At 33.8% G+C, this 16,957-nt stretch overlaps 1 protein-coding gene across 1 annotated transcript in view; it reads right to left on the bottom strand.

Moving 5' to 3' along the window:
- The window catches only part of plx (PTB_TBC1D1_like and TBC domain-containing protein plx), a gene marked incomplete in the record, with an annotated part of 324,926 nt that overhangs the window by 3,791 nt on the left and 304,178 nt on the right, over window positions 1-16,957 (bottom strand). Inside the window, 4 exon segments of the mRNA XM_081728163.1 lie at window positions 2,248-2,415; window positions 3,776-3,945; window positions 8,549-8,801; window positions 15,618-15,769. Of these exon segments, the coding sequence (XP_081584289.1) occupies window positions 2,248-2,415; window positions 3,776-3,945; window positions 8,549-8,801; window positions 15,618-15,769 (743 nt within the window).

The raw sequence follows: 16,957 nt of genomic DNA on the forward strand, positions 1-16,957 counted from the left end.
TGGCCTGTAAAAGCTATTACACTTTTTCGACCGAGTGTCTCCACCGGAAACTCTTAAATTCGAGTTATCACGGCTGCAAGGTAGTTTATTTAGTCCAACTCTCTATTCTCCTTGTAGCACTATCGTTTCTGCATATAGTAGAGGAAGTGGCTCAACCAAGGGACACCTTTTATACTTCTTTTGCTGAAATGCGTATATTCGTGCAAGAATAAAGAGATGATGTTTCTAATAGCTGTACAGAATATTTCAGTTTCACATTGTAGATGTTACAAATGCAATGAGAAGAAAGCAGTAATGAGAGGAATGTCAGAGCAATTTTTACAGAGCAGGGCATTTCGCCCCTTGGTACATACTGGATACGTACTAAAGAACACACATTATTACATCTAGGGACAATAACAAATCTAATAATAACCGACTGTTTTCAGTGACTACTTTATTTGTTACAAAATAATCGACATAAAATACTCTACAAAAATCATAACCTGCTTCCTATTCTCATTAAATCTGAGAGTTTTTGCTTGATAAAGAAGCTCTTTAAAAACAAGGAACAGAATATGTTTATAGAACAAATAATATCGATATTGTAGTTTTATTAGATTACTTGTTGAAAGAATACGAAATGAATATGGAACATCCTGGATTAAAACGTGTATGTATATTCAAAAAATCATTCCAACAAATATTGATCATATATGTAAAGTATTGTCCCCTGGAACAGCAAAATCAATGTTACTTGGTACAACCATCGCCTTATTCGTAAACAAAAGTCGATCTAACATAAGTAGATAATAAATTAAGGTTATCTAAATGTAGAAACAGGAGATAGACATCTTAAATACGCTACAACATAACTGAAAAGAAAAACAGTTTGAAATGTTAATAACAAACATTACTGGCCTTTCGGTTAACTTCTTTCATCGCTGTATGCATTTGTTTCATAATAACCAATTACTCTTGGAAATACAATTTCACTGACAGAAGAAAAAAATGCCTAGGACATTCACTAGGGCTATAGGTGCCATGCTTCCCGGTATTTACATACTGTTGTTCCTTGTTTAGCAACTTTCCCTATATGTAGATATTGAGTTTCTTTTCCTATATGTAGATATTGAGTTTTTACTTAACACGTTTAACTCATTTGTTTTTCACTTCATAAAACTCATTTCTACCACATATTTGATTAATAGGTTTGAAAAGTTCTTGGAAATTATAACCCATTTATACACGCATTATTTATCCAGATTATCGCCGATTCTATTACTAGGGCATTTTTCGAGGCAACAATAACTGCACAATCGAAGTATTTCTGTACTTTAATCTTCAACTTCATTCGATGTGTCAAGTCGGATTACACAGTAAATACTAAATGCAAATAGTTACTTCATTTGCACCTAATACTAGTAGGTTTCTTACAATACTAAAATAAATAACAAGAAAATCGGAATGTTGAATTAATGGTTGAAATTCTAGCACTTCCACAGTGCACCTGAGAAACAAATTCTTATACTGTTCAATTATTTTTTATGCAATATAAAAATGAAATTTATATCTCGATAGCGTAATTCTGGATTTATTTAGTTTCAGTTTTTTACATTTTCTGATTTTATTTTGCTAACTTGTCGAGATTGATTCTTTTAGTTATACTAACTCTGTTGGTGATCCATGAAATTAACATGATTTATAATTCAAGAAGAGAGAGGACAATAGATGTGGTAGAGTGCTGAATTCTCGAGCTAGGGGCCCCTGGTTCGATCACAGGTCATGCAAACTTGTGGTGAGCTTCTCACTTTTCTCCCACATTAATTCCATCAATTCCTTTCAAAATCGTTCACTTTTATTAACCACCCGTTTCCTTTAGCCTACAGGACATAATCATGGAACTAAAACAGGAAGATTCTTTTTTTTTAAAAAAAAAAGTTAAGAAGGCATAAAAAAAAGTATCATCCCACCTAAAAGAAAAAAAAATGCAAATTCAGGTCTAATACATTAGCAGGACTTTAGCTTATGAAATTATCGCTGAAAAGAAAGAGGAATAACGCTATTTAGGTTTTAGAAGAATCATTCGTATATTGTATTCCACAGAATGAACGTAAAGATGGAGATGGATTGATATTACGTTGAAATATATTTCTTATTTAACGTAATACCAATCAATTACAGCCCTGAAAAATAATGTATCAGTGTGCAGAAGGCAAAATAAGAATAAAGAAGATTGAAATGCATTCAATTGCAACTAAGTCATACCTGCATCTGTTGTAGAAGCTCATGGTTTTGATTTCTTAGATTGCTATTCTCTAGTTCAACCTTCCTCAAAGTTTCCACTTCTACTTTGGGCGTAGTCATTTCTTCTTGGAGAACATGGTACTCAACTTCATACGCATGTAGTTGCTTAGTTAAATCCATTATAAATACCTGGAAGAGGCAAATTCTTATAAATACTAGTATAAATCGAAAATGGTTTTCCATTAGAACAGACAATATAATATATGACGATAGAAAGTCTATCGCTCGAATGTTATGCTTAAAGCATCCCGGCACCTAAATCATGTACTCATTCTTTGATTCGTAAGTCCTGTACTCTTATTCATAACCAGAATTAAAGCAAACCAATAAGAGTCATCTTTGCCTGTTTGAGAGATTGACTGCAAACCAAAATACTAAATTATGCTATACATGTTCGTTATAAGAACACTAAGTTTTAAAGACAGTTGAGGGCCATGCTTTTTCGAACACGAACATATGAAGTCAGCAGTATTATGTTGCAGAATAAAAGCTTAACGTGTACAATAATGATGAAAAAGTGAATTATGTTAACTGTACCTTAACTCTTTTATGCATGGACGTGTTTTTCCAACACACGAAGGTTTTCTGGCGTTATTTTAAAAAATGTTATTTTAATGACATTTCTGAAAACTATAAAGTTTGCAATCTCAAGACACATAACTTCTCATACTTCGAACAATTATTCTTACATTTGAAATTAAAAAATAAAAATAAAATAAAATAAATAACGTTAAGCACCATGGGCTGAACCCGTAGTCCCTCCAGACGGAATGTGTTAATATACAGTCAACAGACGTTACCTTCTTCTGAATTTTCTTGTGGGTTGTAAATGAGGAAAATTAAATTGTACAATGAAACGAGATTCTAACTAAGATACCTCGTACGGCTTGTTCGTAACTTGGTTTTAATTTCCTCTACTCGGTGCTGGGTAATCTTTATTGTGCATAGAATGGAGTTCAACCTCCATTTTCAGCACTGACACTACGTAAAACTTCAAATCACACTTTACCGTGGGCCATGAGAAACATGCACTCTTATCGAGAAATTTGATTAGAAATCTGTAAGCAAACTATAAGTTCTAGCAGGGTCCTCAAACAGTTCTACTGTGCTCCAGTTGCAAAACATACTTTAAAGTGAAAATTTTACGAGAACATACTACAGGAGAACTGCTACGATTTTTTCTAGCACCAAGAAATTGTATAGCATTAATAAGTCTACTTACAGGCATGTGTTTTGATAGAACGACAAATCTGTTATATAAAATTGATTCAGTAAGTTTTTCTTTTAGTCACTCTGTGCAGGAATCTGTAATGCAGGATGCTTATATATATTGAAAAAGGGAGAAGTAATTGAAGAAAGCATCCTGCATTACAGATTCCTGCACAGTGTGACTAAAAGAAAAACTTACTGAATCAATTTTTCTATACACGTAAACTAGAAGCAACCGTTTCTTACTAGTATGACAAAGCTAAGGAGAAAAAGTACGTACCTGCTTCATTATTCTTTCCAATTGGAGTTTATTAATATTGGGAACTACGGTCTTCAGGTAATCCATTGTCTCCTCAAAGCTGCCACAGCCAAGTAATCCATCTTTATGTTCTTCCAACAGTGCAAGAGCAAATTTAAACATGACTTCAGGTCCTTCCAGAAACAACAAATCTGGAAGAAAAAAAGGAATACAATTTTGCCTAAAAGCAATGTTTATACTCTTGCTCTTCATAACAAAACAAACATATTGGTTTTCAAGCTAAAATTAATATGTATGATCACCTAAAATAGTCACCATTCGCACCATATATAGGCTAGTAAATAGATTACCTTGAATTTTAGAAATAGTAACATGCTTCATGGTACTGACTGTGTATATTTGCTAGTCTTTACAGATTTGTGTGTAACAATTTACTTTCGAAACCAAAATGTACGCATCGAACTCCAAGTACTGTATAATGTATAGTCTTCAAAAAGAACGAACTGTTGGGTGGTACGAGAGTATGTAGCCGAGACAAGTTGCCATAATGTTGGATTCTGCTGCCTATTGTCAATCGGGTGACTGTTCAGTTCGAAACAATGAAAAATCAAACAAACAAAAAACTGCCAATACACTTCAAGCCTCTTAAACCAACAGCTCAGCTGAAAAGTGCCAGAATACCTTCAGCTATAATTTATCCTTACCAGGTAGGCTCTCATAAGAGAATACAAACCATTGCTCATTTTTTGAATAAACCATTTCTTACTGTAGCCAGTATTGCGAAATGGAAAAGTGGACAACGGTGGTATTGAAACGTCCATTGAGTTTCGTACTTGTCGTATCATGTGATTTCGAAGTTTTCACTGGAGAATTTCCAGCCTGAATTCGGTAGGAATGACTACGATCCAGTTAAGCGTGGCGCTTTTTTCGCTAAAGTGTGAGATGCCATTTGGCATTCTAGAGTAAGTGGGCAATATTAACAGAAAAAATACAGTGAAATGTTGGAGAAGGGTCTTTTTGAATATTCTCAGCCACGTCGCTGAACAGAACAAAACACCTCATCCATTTACGGAATATGCCCCGTGTCACACAAGAGAAAAAGAAGAAGAAGAAAAAATCAAGATTGGCTGGAAAAACACGGCAAAAGTAGTTATAACATGCACTCCATTCGGGGCTATGCTTGATAGTATGCTCAGACAATACTTGCTCAGATAATATTCAGCTTCCCGTGGAGTGTTGTTAAGAGTGCTTGAGTGAGAATGAGTCAACGTTTTACAGTAGAACTCATTCACTTCATGTTCGATCGCGTTAAAGTTCAAAGAAATCAAGCGGTACAACAATTAAGTTTAAATGTGCATAAAATTATCTAGGTTTATACAGTCTTTTTTGACAAATTTTCGTTTGTGTGTAACTTTTCCAAATAAGTGATCAATTCGAAAACAGTTTTCGGTAACGTGCAAAGAATTGCATTCCTTTAACTGTATTTGTAACAGTCACTTTAACTTCACTCAAATTATCAGGTTATTCCGAAGTTACTGGCACAAGGAAATCTAGCAGTGGAAAAGCAGTTCTCGTGTAGATAATAACTTCCATTAGTTAAGCAAACACGTCCAAAATCAATGGTGTCAAGGTGTCTCTGTATACTTTCTTGTATTTTACTATTGCTAACATGTCCCATCATTTATAATGTATATTACAGATAATAGATTAAAAGTATTATCCAAAAATGAATCCACTATATTTTGAGCATCTGTGGCCACGCCGATTAGCAGAATAAGTTAAAACTATTTTTATTTTTGAAAATCTTCAAAAGCTAGAAGATAATATTACTTCCAACATGATACAATTTACAATCAACAATATTTGCAAGGAATATTTTATTGTTGATTAAGTAGTAAAAGTGTGTTTATAACTTGAATGTCATACATCATACGCTCACAATAATTTTATGGACACTGGCTATTTTAGATTATATTACAAGTTGCATAAAAATTAGGTTAATATTACAAGTTATGTTGTGAAGTTTTATACTTTGCAGTGTTTTGATAATATGTGGAAGGAATAAATTGCAAGGTAAAGGCAATTACTATCATACGAGGCAAACACGGATTAATTAAATAATAAACTAATCGCTGAGCAAAGCAGACATATTTTTTTTATTACAAGTTGAGGTGAACCGAACTCAGAAGCTCTCGGCGTGCAAAGATATGGAATAAAACATCTGTTGCCAAGCAAAGCATGTCTCGGGCCGAGGTCGGCCACCAAATATAGCGATCTTTATTCCTTAGACGATGGGCTACTAGCTCACCAAATTTCGTTCAGATCCAACTAGTAGTTACCGAGAAATAAAGTACCATATACAAGCCATGCCTCCCTGATTGAACTCGGCCACCAAATAAAGCATCTTTATTCTTTAGATTATGAGCTATTTGTCCACCATTTTCCGTTAAGACCGGGCCAGTAGTTAACGGGAAATAAAGTACCACATACAAGCCGAGCCAAGCCTCATCCCTGGCTGAGCTCAGCCAGCAAATACAGCGATCATTATTCTTCAGAGGATGAGCTACTTACCAACCAAAGGGCCTATCCAGTTAGAATGATGTGAACAGGCTTTGGGGGAGATGACTGAAACAAATTCAGCTCAAATGTACATTTTATATTCCAAAAGCAAATTGTCCTAAATTGGATGGAACATAGTCAAAAAGCACGAAATTTTAACATTAATGTCAATGAAAAAAAAAATCAATGAAAAACAAATAATTCCTCCACTTATCTCAAAAACCAAAACAGGTAGATGGCTGAAATTTAGCTTAAGATGGAACAGACTACGTAGATTCTACATTCAGAAAAGAAATCATCCTAAAATGGACGGAACATAGTAAAAATCACGAAACATGAACACTAAAGTCAATGGAAAATCAATAAATAAAAAAATAAATAAATAAATAAATAAATAAAAAAAAATAAAAAAAGTCGTTCACATATCTCAAAAACTATAATACGGAGATCGCTAATTGAGAGCTTATTGCAAAAAGACACAATAACGAGCTTAAAAACGATGTATAGCACGTAAGATAAATATAGACAGAACATTGTCACAAGCCAAGTTGTTTGAGTAAAATCAATAATAATGATAAAGTATATGCATCTTCTTCGAATTACCCAGGGCGCCTCATGTGGAGGTTACGTGCTTGAAATATCTCACATCTGGATTTGGAATCTCCATACTCGATTTAGCACGCAATGTGACTTTTGTCCTGATCACATGACACTAGTCTAGTCCTTACGGCAAACCAAACCCGTCCCTTGGTGAACTTGCCCACAAAATTTGGGTCAGATCCATCCAGTAGTTATCAAGAAATAGAGTACCACACACACACACACACACACACATCTGGAGTAAAACTATAAGCTTCCGTATATTTACGCGGGGAACTAATGAAACTAATATCGTGTAATTCTTGCCAACTAGACACTTTGCCTTCACCAGACACTGTCTAATAAAGTCAGTGTTTAGTTGGCGAAATTATTAAACGATATTAATTTTACAAGAAAAATCGGCTTCCTTTGCTGAGGGAGTAGTATTTTTTTTTATTATTTATTTTTTTATTATAGTATATACTAGCCAATGTTGGAAGAATGGAGGACATTAATTAGTACAATCCTATCTAGAGTAAGAATTACCGCCTACATTTCCTTATATTTATATTATAATCGACGTTGAAACATAGCTTTTGTGTCAATATTACGAAACAGATGGACCAATTTGAGAGTGGTGTATTTTTTCCACTACAAAGAACATAATTTTATAAATTGAAATTTATTTCGAAATTTTTTTGTGTTGTCTCAACAGGATGCATATTAAAAGCTAACAAATATTAAAGGCCAGTTCAATATTTATTAAGTGCGTTACTGGGCAATAAACTTGTTAAAATAAACCGCCCTTGGAAAGAAATCATCCATAGTTTTAATTTGAATCACTTAAAGATTACAAACTGCATCCAACCTATAATTACATTCATCCAGAAACAGAAGTTCACGAGGACTTACTTGATTCATTAATTACCAGTTTGACGTCTCATTTTCAATACCGAGAGAGACGAAATTACAGCTCAGTGTGGGATCAAACAATGCCAAAAACCTAACCCTGTATGAAAATAATTTTGGACGCTTCTGATCCTCGGTAATAGTAATAATCCGCACAGATTTGGGTCATATTCAGAATGGAATTCTACATTATGCACACCTTTCTCTTGGAAGGATACAGCTGAAACGGAGGTGGATATTGGAGGAATTAAGTTGATATAAAATAGATAGATTGATAGTAACTGACGAAAGATATTTTGAAAACATGGAACAAGGTATTAATTGCGAACTGCTTATTTGTTTGTAGTAGGATGCGGAAAATATATTAATTAATTTAAGATATTGTCCCTGTGCTCTATTGTAATATTTGATGATGTGGGAGCTAATTCTGTGTGAAATAATTATTATGGTGCTGTATTTAATACAAAATGAGTTACCTGAAAATGAAATGTCAATAAAGGAAATATTTTAAAAGTTACGTTAATTGATAGGCTGCTATACGCCTAAAAACAGTTCTTACTATATAGTTTATGTCTCTGGCTTTGATTTGTATCTCATGATTTCTTATCTCCTTCTCCGAACTCTGGGTTATGTATTTTATTTCTAACACTGAACGATATGAAAGATATCTATATACATTTGATAGTTTCCTTAATCCCTAATTATTTATTAGCTATACTTAATGAACAGAAAGACTTATTTAATTACCAAATACACGTGTCACAAATCCAAGTGGAAACTGAGAAGCGAAAATGGTGAGGATCCAAGGAGCTGCGTACAAGGTTGGCGCAACTTCATGTTGATCGAAGTGAACATACAGATCTGGATGCAGGTCGTGTAAAAGTCGGGAAAGTTGGTATAACTGCACCTGAAGTGCTACCATGTCTGGTAAGTATTGACGCCTCAGCCCTCTTCGGAACATTAAATGCTTCAAGAGCGAAAAGGCGTTTTCCTCAGCCATCTGAAAGACAACATTTCTTTTAGACAAGACATGTTTATTGTCATAAACAGCTAACGTTAAAAATATTTGCCTACTAAACGAATTTAGAACATATTTAAAGTTACATTAGTTCTAATTATTGAGAATCACTTAATGTAAGTTAATTACTTCAGAAGCTGACTCAATTGTCATACTAAAAAAAACTGTACTCACTACCAGTAAGTTCAACAGCTACAGGCAGTTCTGCTATGTGAATATACTTTTCAAACATTGCTGATGTTTAGATTAAGTTCACAAATCTATATCTATCTACTTCTATCTACATATTTCTTTCGCCCAACACACTCTTCTTCCGTAAGTACAGTCGAAAGCAGACATTCTTTCCTACTATTCGATTTACTCAGTAACTTAGGCAAAATTGTCTTACTCAAGTGTTTTAATGATATTATATAACTAAGTTTTTGTAGATTACCAGAAACAATATTAAAATTGGTTAATCTATTCCGAAGTTAGTGGTACAAGAAAAGCAGCGGTGAGAAAGGACTGTTATGACTATACACATAAATGAAAAATTGAGTTATGCCTAAAATCTTATTTCTAGGAAAATGTGTGTCTGTAATTGGGTACATCATCTTTCCTATTCTTTCTTATGCAGCAGTATAATCGTTACTTCATTTCTCGAGAGCATTATTTCTACACAGATATTTCAGTATAAAACTGCATAAGGACCGTATCCGCTTCTTTACTGATTTCCTTTAGTATGTATAATTTAACTTCATGTTTTAAGACGACGATGAGGCGCATTGTGATCGGATTAACATTTTATCCTAGTGTCTAGTGGCTGTCTTCGTTCATAGTAAGCGTACTACTCAATTTAGTAACATAACCATTTTAAGATGCGTACAAGTACTTCTTCGCAAATTTCTGTTATTTCGTGATCTGTTTTCCAAGTAATGAAGCTGTTGTTTTCTGGGATAGTCCTCAGATGAGAGATTCCATAAACAGATAGTTCTAGGGTAACATTTCAAGAAGTTACTGAAGAAAGTAGCACAGACTACTGAAATAATATGAAGAAGAATAACTGTTTTTACGCATGCAAGATTAGTAGTATTTCATTTACGAATATGTACCTTATAGTGTCTTTAGCAAATATTCATCTTCTGAAGTTTTCCCTTGTTTCAATTTTCTAACAACATTCGACCTCTTAGTGTCCATACTGTATTCTACTGCTTCTCTTATGAGGTTATTGTTGAATTTCCTTCTATCTTCTACCATGAACTTCTATATATTATCTTGCAAAGTTCTGCAAAATCTATTTCACTTCTTTTCTTCATCAGACGGCGTATTCCTTCTTAGATTCTCCTCTTCATCATATTATTCTTTATTTTTGTAGAGCTGTATCCATAAAAATATCTGCAATTTCCTTATTAGCTACAGAAATGTACTACGTACTTTGGTAAAACGGCTCTTCAGTTACACCAGATTATGCTATGATACGGTTGAGGAAGTTTCCTATCCACACATTAGTATAGTCTTACAAACTTTCTTTTTTCTATAACTTACGGAACTAAACTAACCAGGGTTGTTAGAATTTTCTCCAGACCAAAACTCCCCACTGGGTCTTTTTGAGTAAAACCCACAATAAATAAATAAACACCCCGAAATATATACTTCAAAACTTGGATTGAAATAATAATGTTAATGTGATTATAATTACTTTCTTCAATCCTGTTCCTTAGTACATGACTAGTTTCAGAATTGTCTTAAAACATGTATTTAAGAGAATACCTGGATCATCACTAGAACAGAAAATAAATAAATAAATAAATAAATAAAAAAAAGATTGGGAATATAAACAAACAAATTTTGTTTGCGCTCGTATCACAACGAAACGGCTAAACCGCTCGAAATGAATTTTTGGCTGTCGTTGGCTGTAGTTATGGCGTTTGGTTGAGTTTTGGTTGTACCTCGAACAGGGTGTTTATCATATCAGCTTATTAAAATGCGTATTCCAAGAGGAGGAGCGGAGCGGAGGATCAAAACCTATGCAAAATGCGAAAAGCTTAGTAACTTATGATCCTGTCAAGTTAGTAAGACGAAACTTTGTATATAAATTTCTTATTAAAAATGAGTGGACTCGATCCTAATGTTTTTGAAAATTCCCGTTTTAAGGGAGGCACTTTCTAAAATTTCCTTCTTTACATTGAAAGTGATGTTCCTTGTTGTTTAAGATCGCATCAGAGGTAAACAGTTAAACAGTTTGAAATCAAATTTTGAACGTAGTTAGTACCTACCTTACGCTAAGTTTTTTATCATATTACTTTGATTCAAGCGCACATCTTAGGGAAAGGGGACAGAGGAGGCTCAAAATTTATGTAAAAGTAGAGTATGTCACGAGCCCGCCAAGTTAGGAAGATGAAACTCGGTATAGAAACTCCTCATTAAAAATATGTGGGCAGGTGTTCCAGCGTTTTTGAAAATTTTCGTTTAAAAGGGAGGAGGGATTTTCTATAGTTCCTTTCTTCACATTGAAGGCGATGTTAGCTGTTGTTTTCGATCGCATCACGGGGAATTGGTTGAACAGTTTGAAATTAATTTTGGAACTTATTTTGAGCTGCTTTCTTTTATTATGTTACTTTGAATGAAGGCATAGGCGTGCGCAACGTGGGTGGCATGGGTGCCTTGGCACCCCCATTAGACAAACTTTTTTTATGTAGAATTATTACAAACTGAGAAGAGATTACGTGTAAATTATTTCCGGTCTACATGTGTGCCGTGCGTCGCCGACGCAGCGTCAGGTGCAATGACGCTATCTTTTCTTAGGGGAAAGGGAGGGTGAGGACGACATTCCATATGGTGGTACTTTAGATCTGGTACCCACATTTCCAATGTCCTGCGCACGCTAGTAATTGAAGGGCGCATGCTAATAGAAGTAGAGGGATTCAAAATTTCAGCGAAAATTACAGTATCTCATGGGCCCGTCAAGTGAGGAAGATGAAGCTTGTATATAAACTCATTAAAAAATAAGAGGACACGTCCCTTTTCGTTTTAAGGAAGAATACGGCATTTTCTATAATTTCTTTCTTTAATTTAAATCGACGTTGCCTGTTTGTGAATGTGTCACAGGGAAATGATTGAACTGTTTGAAAAAGAGTTTCTGAACATAATTAGTACCTATATCAAGCTGGGACCTTATTATGTAACTTTGCTTGAAGGGCGTACCCTAAGGGAGAAAGAAGTTCGAAATTCACGCCAAAAATTGGATACCTTATGAGTTTTTATTATTACACTTTCATTGATATGCGTATCCTAAGTGGGAGAGAAGAGTCAAATATTTTCCATGAACCCAATTTTCCCCATGCAGAGAATGGGTATTTCAACTAGTCTGGAATAAAAAGAAATACGACTACATTCCCTTTGTTTCTGTAGTAAATACTCGAGAATTAGTATAAATAAATAATAAAATGTCTTTCTTCATATGTCAGTTAATTATAAATCGTGAATGCTTTACTTAAAAAAGGAAATTACTAAAGACATATCTTCTCAACTGATGGCTATCAGATCGTGAAACTCTCAAATTCTTCTTACGTGTCTGGTGGAGTATGTGACGTACAATACATCCATCTTATGTTACAAAAGCCCTTTAATAATAAAATCTATTATAAGAAAGCAAATTGGCAAGTGGAAATGAAAAAAAAAAAAAAAAAAACACATTTCAGTTCTTCCAAAAAAGTTTAAAAAAAGAAATAACAGTCAGTCAATAAAGCCATTTTGTAATCTCTGGCTGTTGAACTTGAGGTATTTGTCCCAGTATTTGCCTGTCGTGTTTTGACGGGCACTAAAGGAATCTCCAGTTGGGACGGCTGGCTCAAGAATTTGAATCCTGAGTGTAATAGGGATTTTATTCATATTCTGTATTATATAGAATTACCCGGACCTTGCTGTTAGTTTACAAAATTGTCTATTTCCTTCTTTATAGAAATATACGCGAGGGTCAACAGTGCAAAATGTGCCTTATGAAATGCTGATAGGGCTTCACGGATTCTCTTGAGATATTCTTTTTTCTCTTCTTGTAATTTTAAGTTTAGTTCAACGTCTTTTGATTAAGCACAGAGGCTAAGGAAGACTGTGGTGATAAGACAGATGATAATGGTGGTATTACAAAAGTGAGAGGAAACGGGAGAACCCCGAGAAAACCCATACATACGGTGTTTATGCACCACAAAGCTCACGTGGCGAGAGCTAGGATTGAACCAGAAACCCACGCCAGAGGTGAGTCACCGCAATCCCACAAGGGAATTCCAAGGTTTTATGTGTATAATAGAACATGAATGCTTAAATGCATTTTAATCAGAAATATGTCTTTAAATATAAGTACAAAATGTAATAAAATCCAATACTGCCTAACAAAACCCAATTTTAACCAATGGGATAGTTTTTTTTAAAAAACCCTGGGTTTTTCTCAACTTCGAAAGTGACACACATTTAAAAATATTCACATCAAGTAATCTTCAAAATTTTCAGAGGATTCTTCCATCTTCTTCGGTAGTGTTTTCTTAAAGCAACTACAGTGAACTCATCACATAACAGGGCATCCATTCACCGTTGTGGTATATTTGTATTAAAACAAAAAAAATTCTTCTTGTAATAAAAATATATAGAAATACCTCGATATTGCCAGTAACAAAAATTAAACTCTCAAAACTTATTTGAACTTTTACATAACCATCCTGAAACTTTTCTTGATATTAACTCAAAAGTCTCTTAAATCGTGTAGATGTACTATAGAGTTGTCACCTTGAGACTAAATGTTAACAGTGTTCATTTTCTATTTGTAAATCTGTTGGCATATTTTTACTAGTTATTTGGCAGAAAGCTCTAATTGGAATTCCTATAAAATAATTTCTTCATACGGTTGCCTATGATTTCGTACAAAAAAGAAAATTTAGCCAAATTGAATACCTAGACCTCTTCGACATGTAGAATAAATTTTTAATATGTTGTTGGAGGTTTAGTTTTAGTAAGTTGCTGTAGCGAAATTGTAAATATGTGTTGAAACAGGCATGTGTTGAATCATTCAACTTGTATACTTCATATTTGATGTTCCAGATGACACTTGATTATAGTGTATCATCTCAAGTTGCCTTTGTAAAGATTCAAACCATGATATTTTGCCGTATAAAAGAAGATTCATAAACGTTCCTCTCAATGAATGAATTCATCTGTGTGGTGTTTTCAAATAATTTTGTGTTTGGACGCATGGAAATATGTGATCGATCTGAAAGGGTTTGGTCTTCTTTAATGTGTCTGCAATGCTTTCTGGACCTGGTGGCTATATTGTTTTGTCATATCTATGTAGAATTCTTTGCAAATGAAATCTACTTGGTACTCCTGATAAGCGATTCGAGTAGTAATTTTTATAACCTGCTAAATGTTAAACAGTGCCTAGTGACTTTCTTAAAATATTAAAACTTAATTTACTAGCTATTCTTTGTAATCTGTTGGTTAGACTTGGCCAGAGTGTTGAATCAATTATTCGTTTCGGGCAGTTTTGATATGATTATTAAAATTATTACTCTTAATGTGGACGTTTAAAACCTGATTTCTCCATTTAAGTAATGTATCCAAATTAAAACCACTTTGCTTCCCTAACTGATAATAACTTCAAATTGCTTATCTAGTTTTTGCAGTTAACTTTTACTATTCGATTATCACATTTGTGCTGAAGTTCTTTAGAACATTACAGTCTTCAATAAAATATCTCCCGTCTCACATAATAAAGTCAACTTGACTGATTATTTCACTGGGTTTCCGTCATGTTAACACTATCATCATCTTGGCTTTAGCGAATCCACCTTGAAGATTTTCACGATGGATTTGTTTCCCATACCTGAACTTTCCTGCTGATTTTCCGTGGTTCTGTTAACCAACCCTAGCGTTGAAGTCTTCCATGATCATTTTTACATTTTTTTCTGTTATTAAACTTGAATTTCTTCTAGGAATTCTTGCTCTTCTGAATGTGTTGGGAAGCATAAGGTTGAAGCACTTGTATCTCTGAGAAAGTTTTATAACGAGCCTTATCACTCAACTAGAAGTACCAGCTATCTCCAGAAATTTTTGTTTTTTTGACAAAACCAACATAATTACTCTTGCGCTACACCGGTTCTCTGAAACAAGATAAATATTTGCTCTACAATTTGATAAGTTTTTCTTAATTTCTTCTTACTTCACTTACTCCAATGTAGTCCCAACTGGTATTGTGTAGTTCTTCCAATTACTGGAGTTTTGTTTCCGATGACAAATCTCGATTTATATAACAATAATAAACCTAAAGTGGCAACCTGGTCAATAACTTCTGGCATTTTTAGTACTCCTTTCTTGCATGTCATACTAAAAGTTGTCGGTTTGTGGAAATTAGTGATGTTGAATGTTTTAAAAGAGTCGATTATTTGTACCAAGTTTATTTAAATTACCTTGATAAGTACTAATAAAACTTACATCTTATTTTTTAAATCTGATACTCTGATCTACTTGTAATTTTATTTAATTACTGAATTCACATTTCCTGCTATGCTCGCTTATTTTAACTTTAATGCAGCGTTTAATCAACCAATGCACTTCTTGTCTTTTGTTGGACTTCGTCCGATATTTATATAGTAATTTCTAAGTTTGTAAGTTTCTTACCTATTCTAATTTTTCTCCTAACATTGTTTATAGATACTCCGTTGAATGGTGCCGAATTACTTGCAAGATTTCGACTATTATATTCGCAAACACAAGATTGTGACGAAATATTAATCCAAGTAGAAATGTAATCATTTGTTTTAATTTACTTACATGCAGTAGCAGCACTCCAGCAACAAAACTCAAACCTTGACAGTAGCCCACTTCAGGGTCTAGAAGAGAATATGCTTTGAGCAGATTAAATAACGCAAGCTGACCTGGTCCCAGAGGAGACGAAAAATAAGTGTGACTTGGAAATGTTCGACCTGAAACGTAAGAAAAGTATACTTATTAATTTTTTTCCCATTAAAATGTATATCTAGAAGAAAAAGCTAAGTTATTGAATATACAATAGAATAGAAAGTTCATCCAAGTAATGCGTGAAACGATTCAAGTCAAACGAACTGTAAATAAAATATATGTACCGCTAAAACAAGTTATTTATATTTGAAAGAATTATGAAAGAAAATATCAATTGGCTATAATAGTTGATAATCAATAATACCAAACTGAATGATTTTCAGGATATATAGAATAACTATGAAATTATGATTTTTTGTTTCTTGGAAAGCGTTTATATTTTAAACGAAATATGCAATAAAATGACTCACAGTAAACGTCAGTCGATTGTAATCTATTTTAGTGCAGTACATGTTACAGCAAACGAACAGTTAAATTAACAATTACTCTTCTGTACATACTCTCTTACTATGGTAATTCACAAACTATTATCATTTTACGAAAATAATGAAGCAACCGAATAATCCTCAATAAAAGAACATTTTATTAACTAAAGTAACCATATTTTTTTAATCTGGTTTCTTTTTTCCCCTCCTTCGTGGTCAATTAGATGTACTGCTTACATTCTGTGTGTGTGTCGCTGCTGGTTTGATCCCCCTGATGAGGGTGTCTGCCTTGGATACAAATCAGCGTAGTGATTCGAACCCATTTTAAACAGTGAGTGTGTCCTATCTCATAGCCTAGACCAGTGATTTTCAACCTTTTTCGACTGACGACACACTTTACAGAACGTGCAGGACATCGCGACACACTTATTTGATATTTTTATTATAAATAATAATAATAATAATAATAATAATAATAATAATAATAATATATTATAATAGTGAAACCTATTAGTTTTTATAATGACTCTATATAGCACTAAGCATTATTCCTATTGTTGGAAGTGTTGACTGGTACAGTCTGTCTTGATTTTAACTAATTATTATTAAATTTTTCACGATTTTTAAATTCTAAAATCTTGCGACGTACCTTAGGGGACTGCGTGACACACCAGTGTGTCGCAACACATCGGTTGAGAACCACTGGTCTAGATGTTGGTAACTGACAAGAGATGTTACACTCGAAACAATCAATCAATCAACATCAACTATCGTTTTCAGCATCCTGTAGACTAGGCATACAGAAAGCCTCTCCAATGACTTCTTTCA

Source organism: Thermobia domestica, chromosome 10 (genome assembly GCF_964235325.1).
Source record: "Thermobia domestica chromosome 10, izTheDome1.hap1.1, whole genome shotgun sequence".
Taxonomy (NCBI): Eukaryota; Metazoa; Arthropoda; class Insecta; order Zygentoma; family Lepismatidae; genus Thermobia; species Thermobia domestica.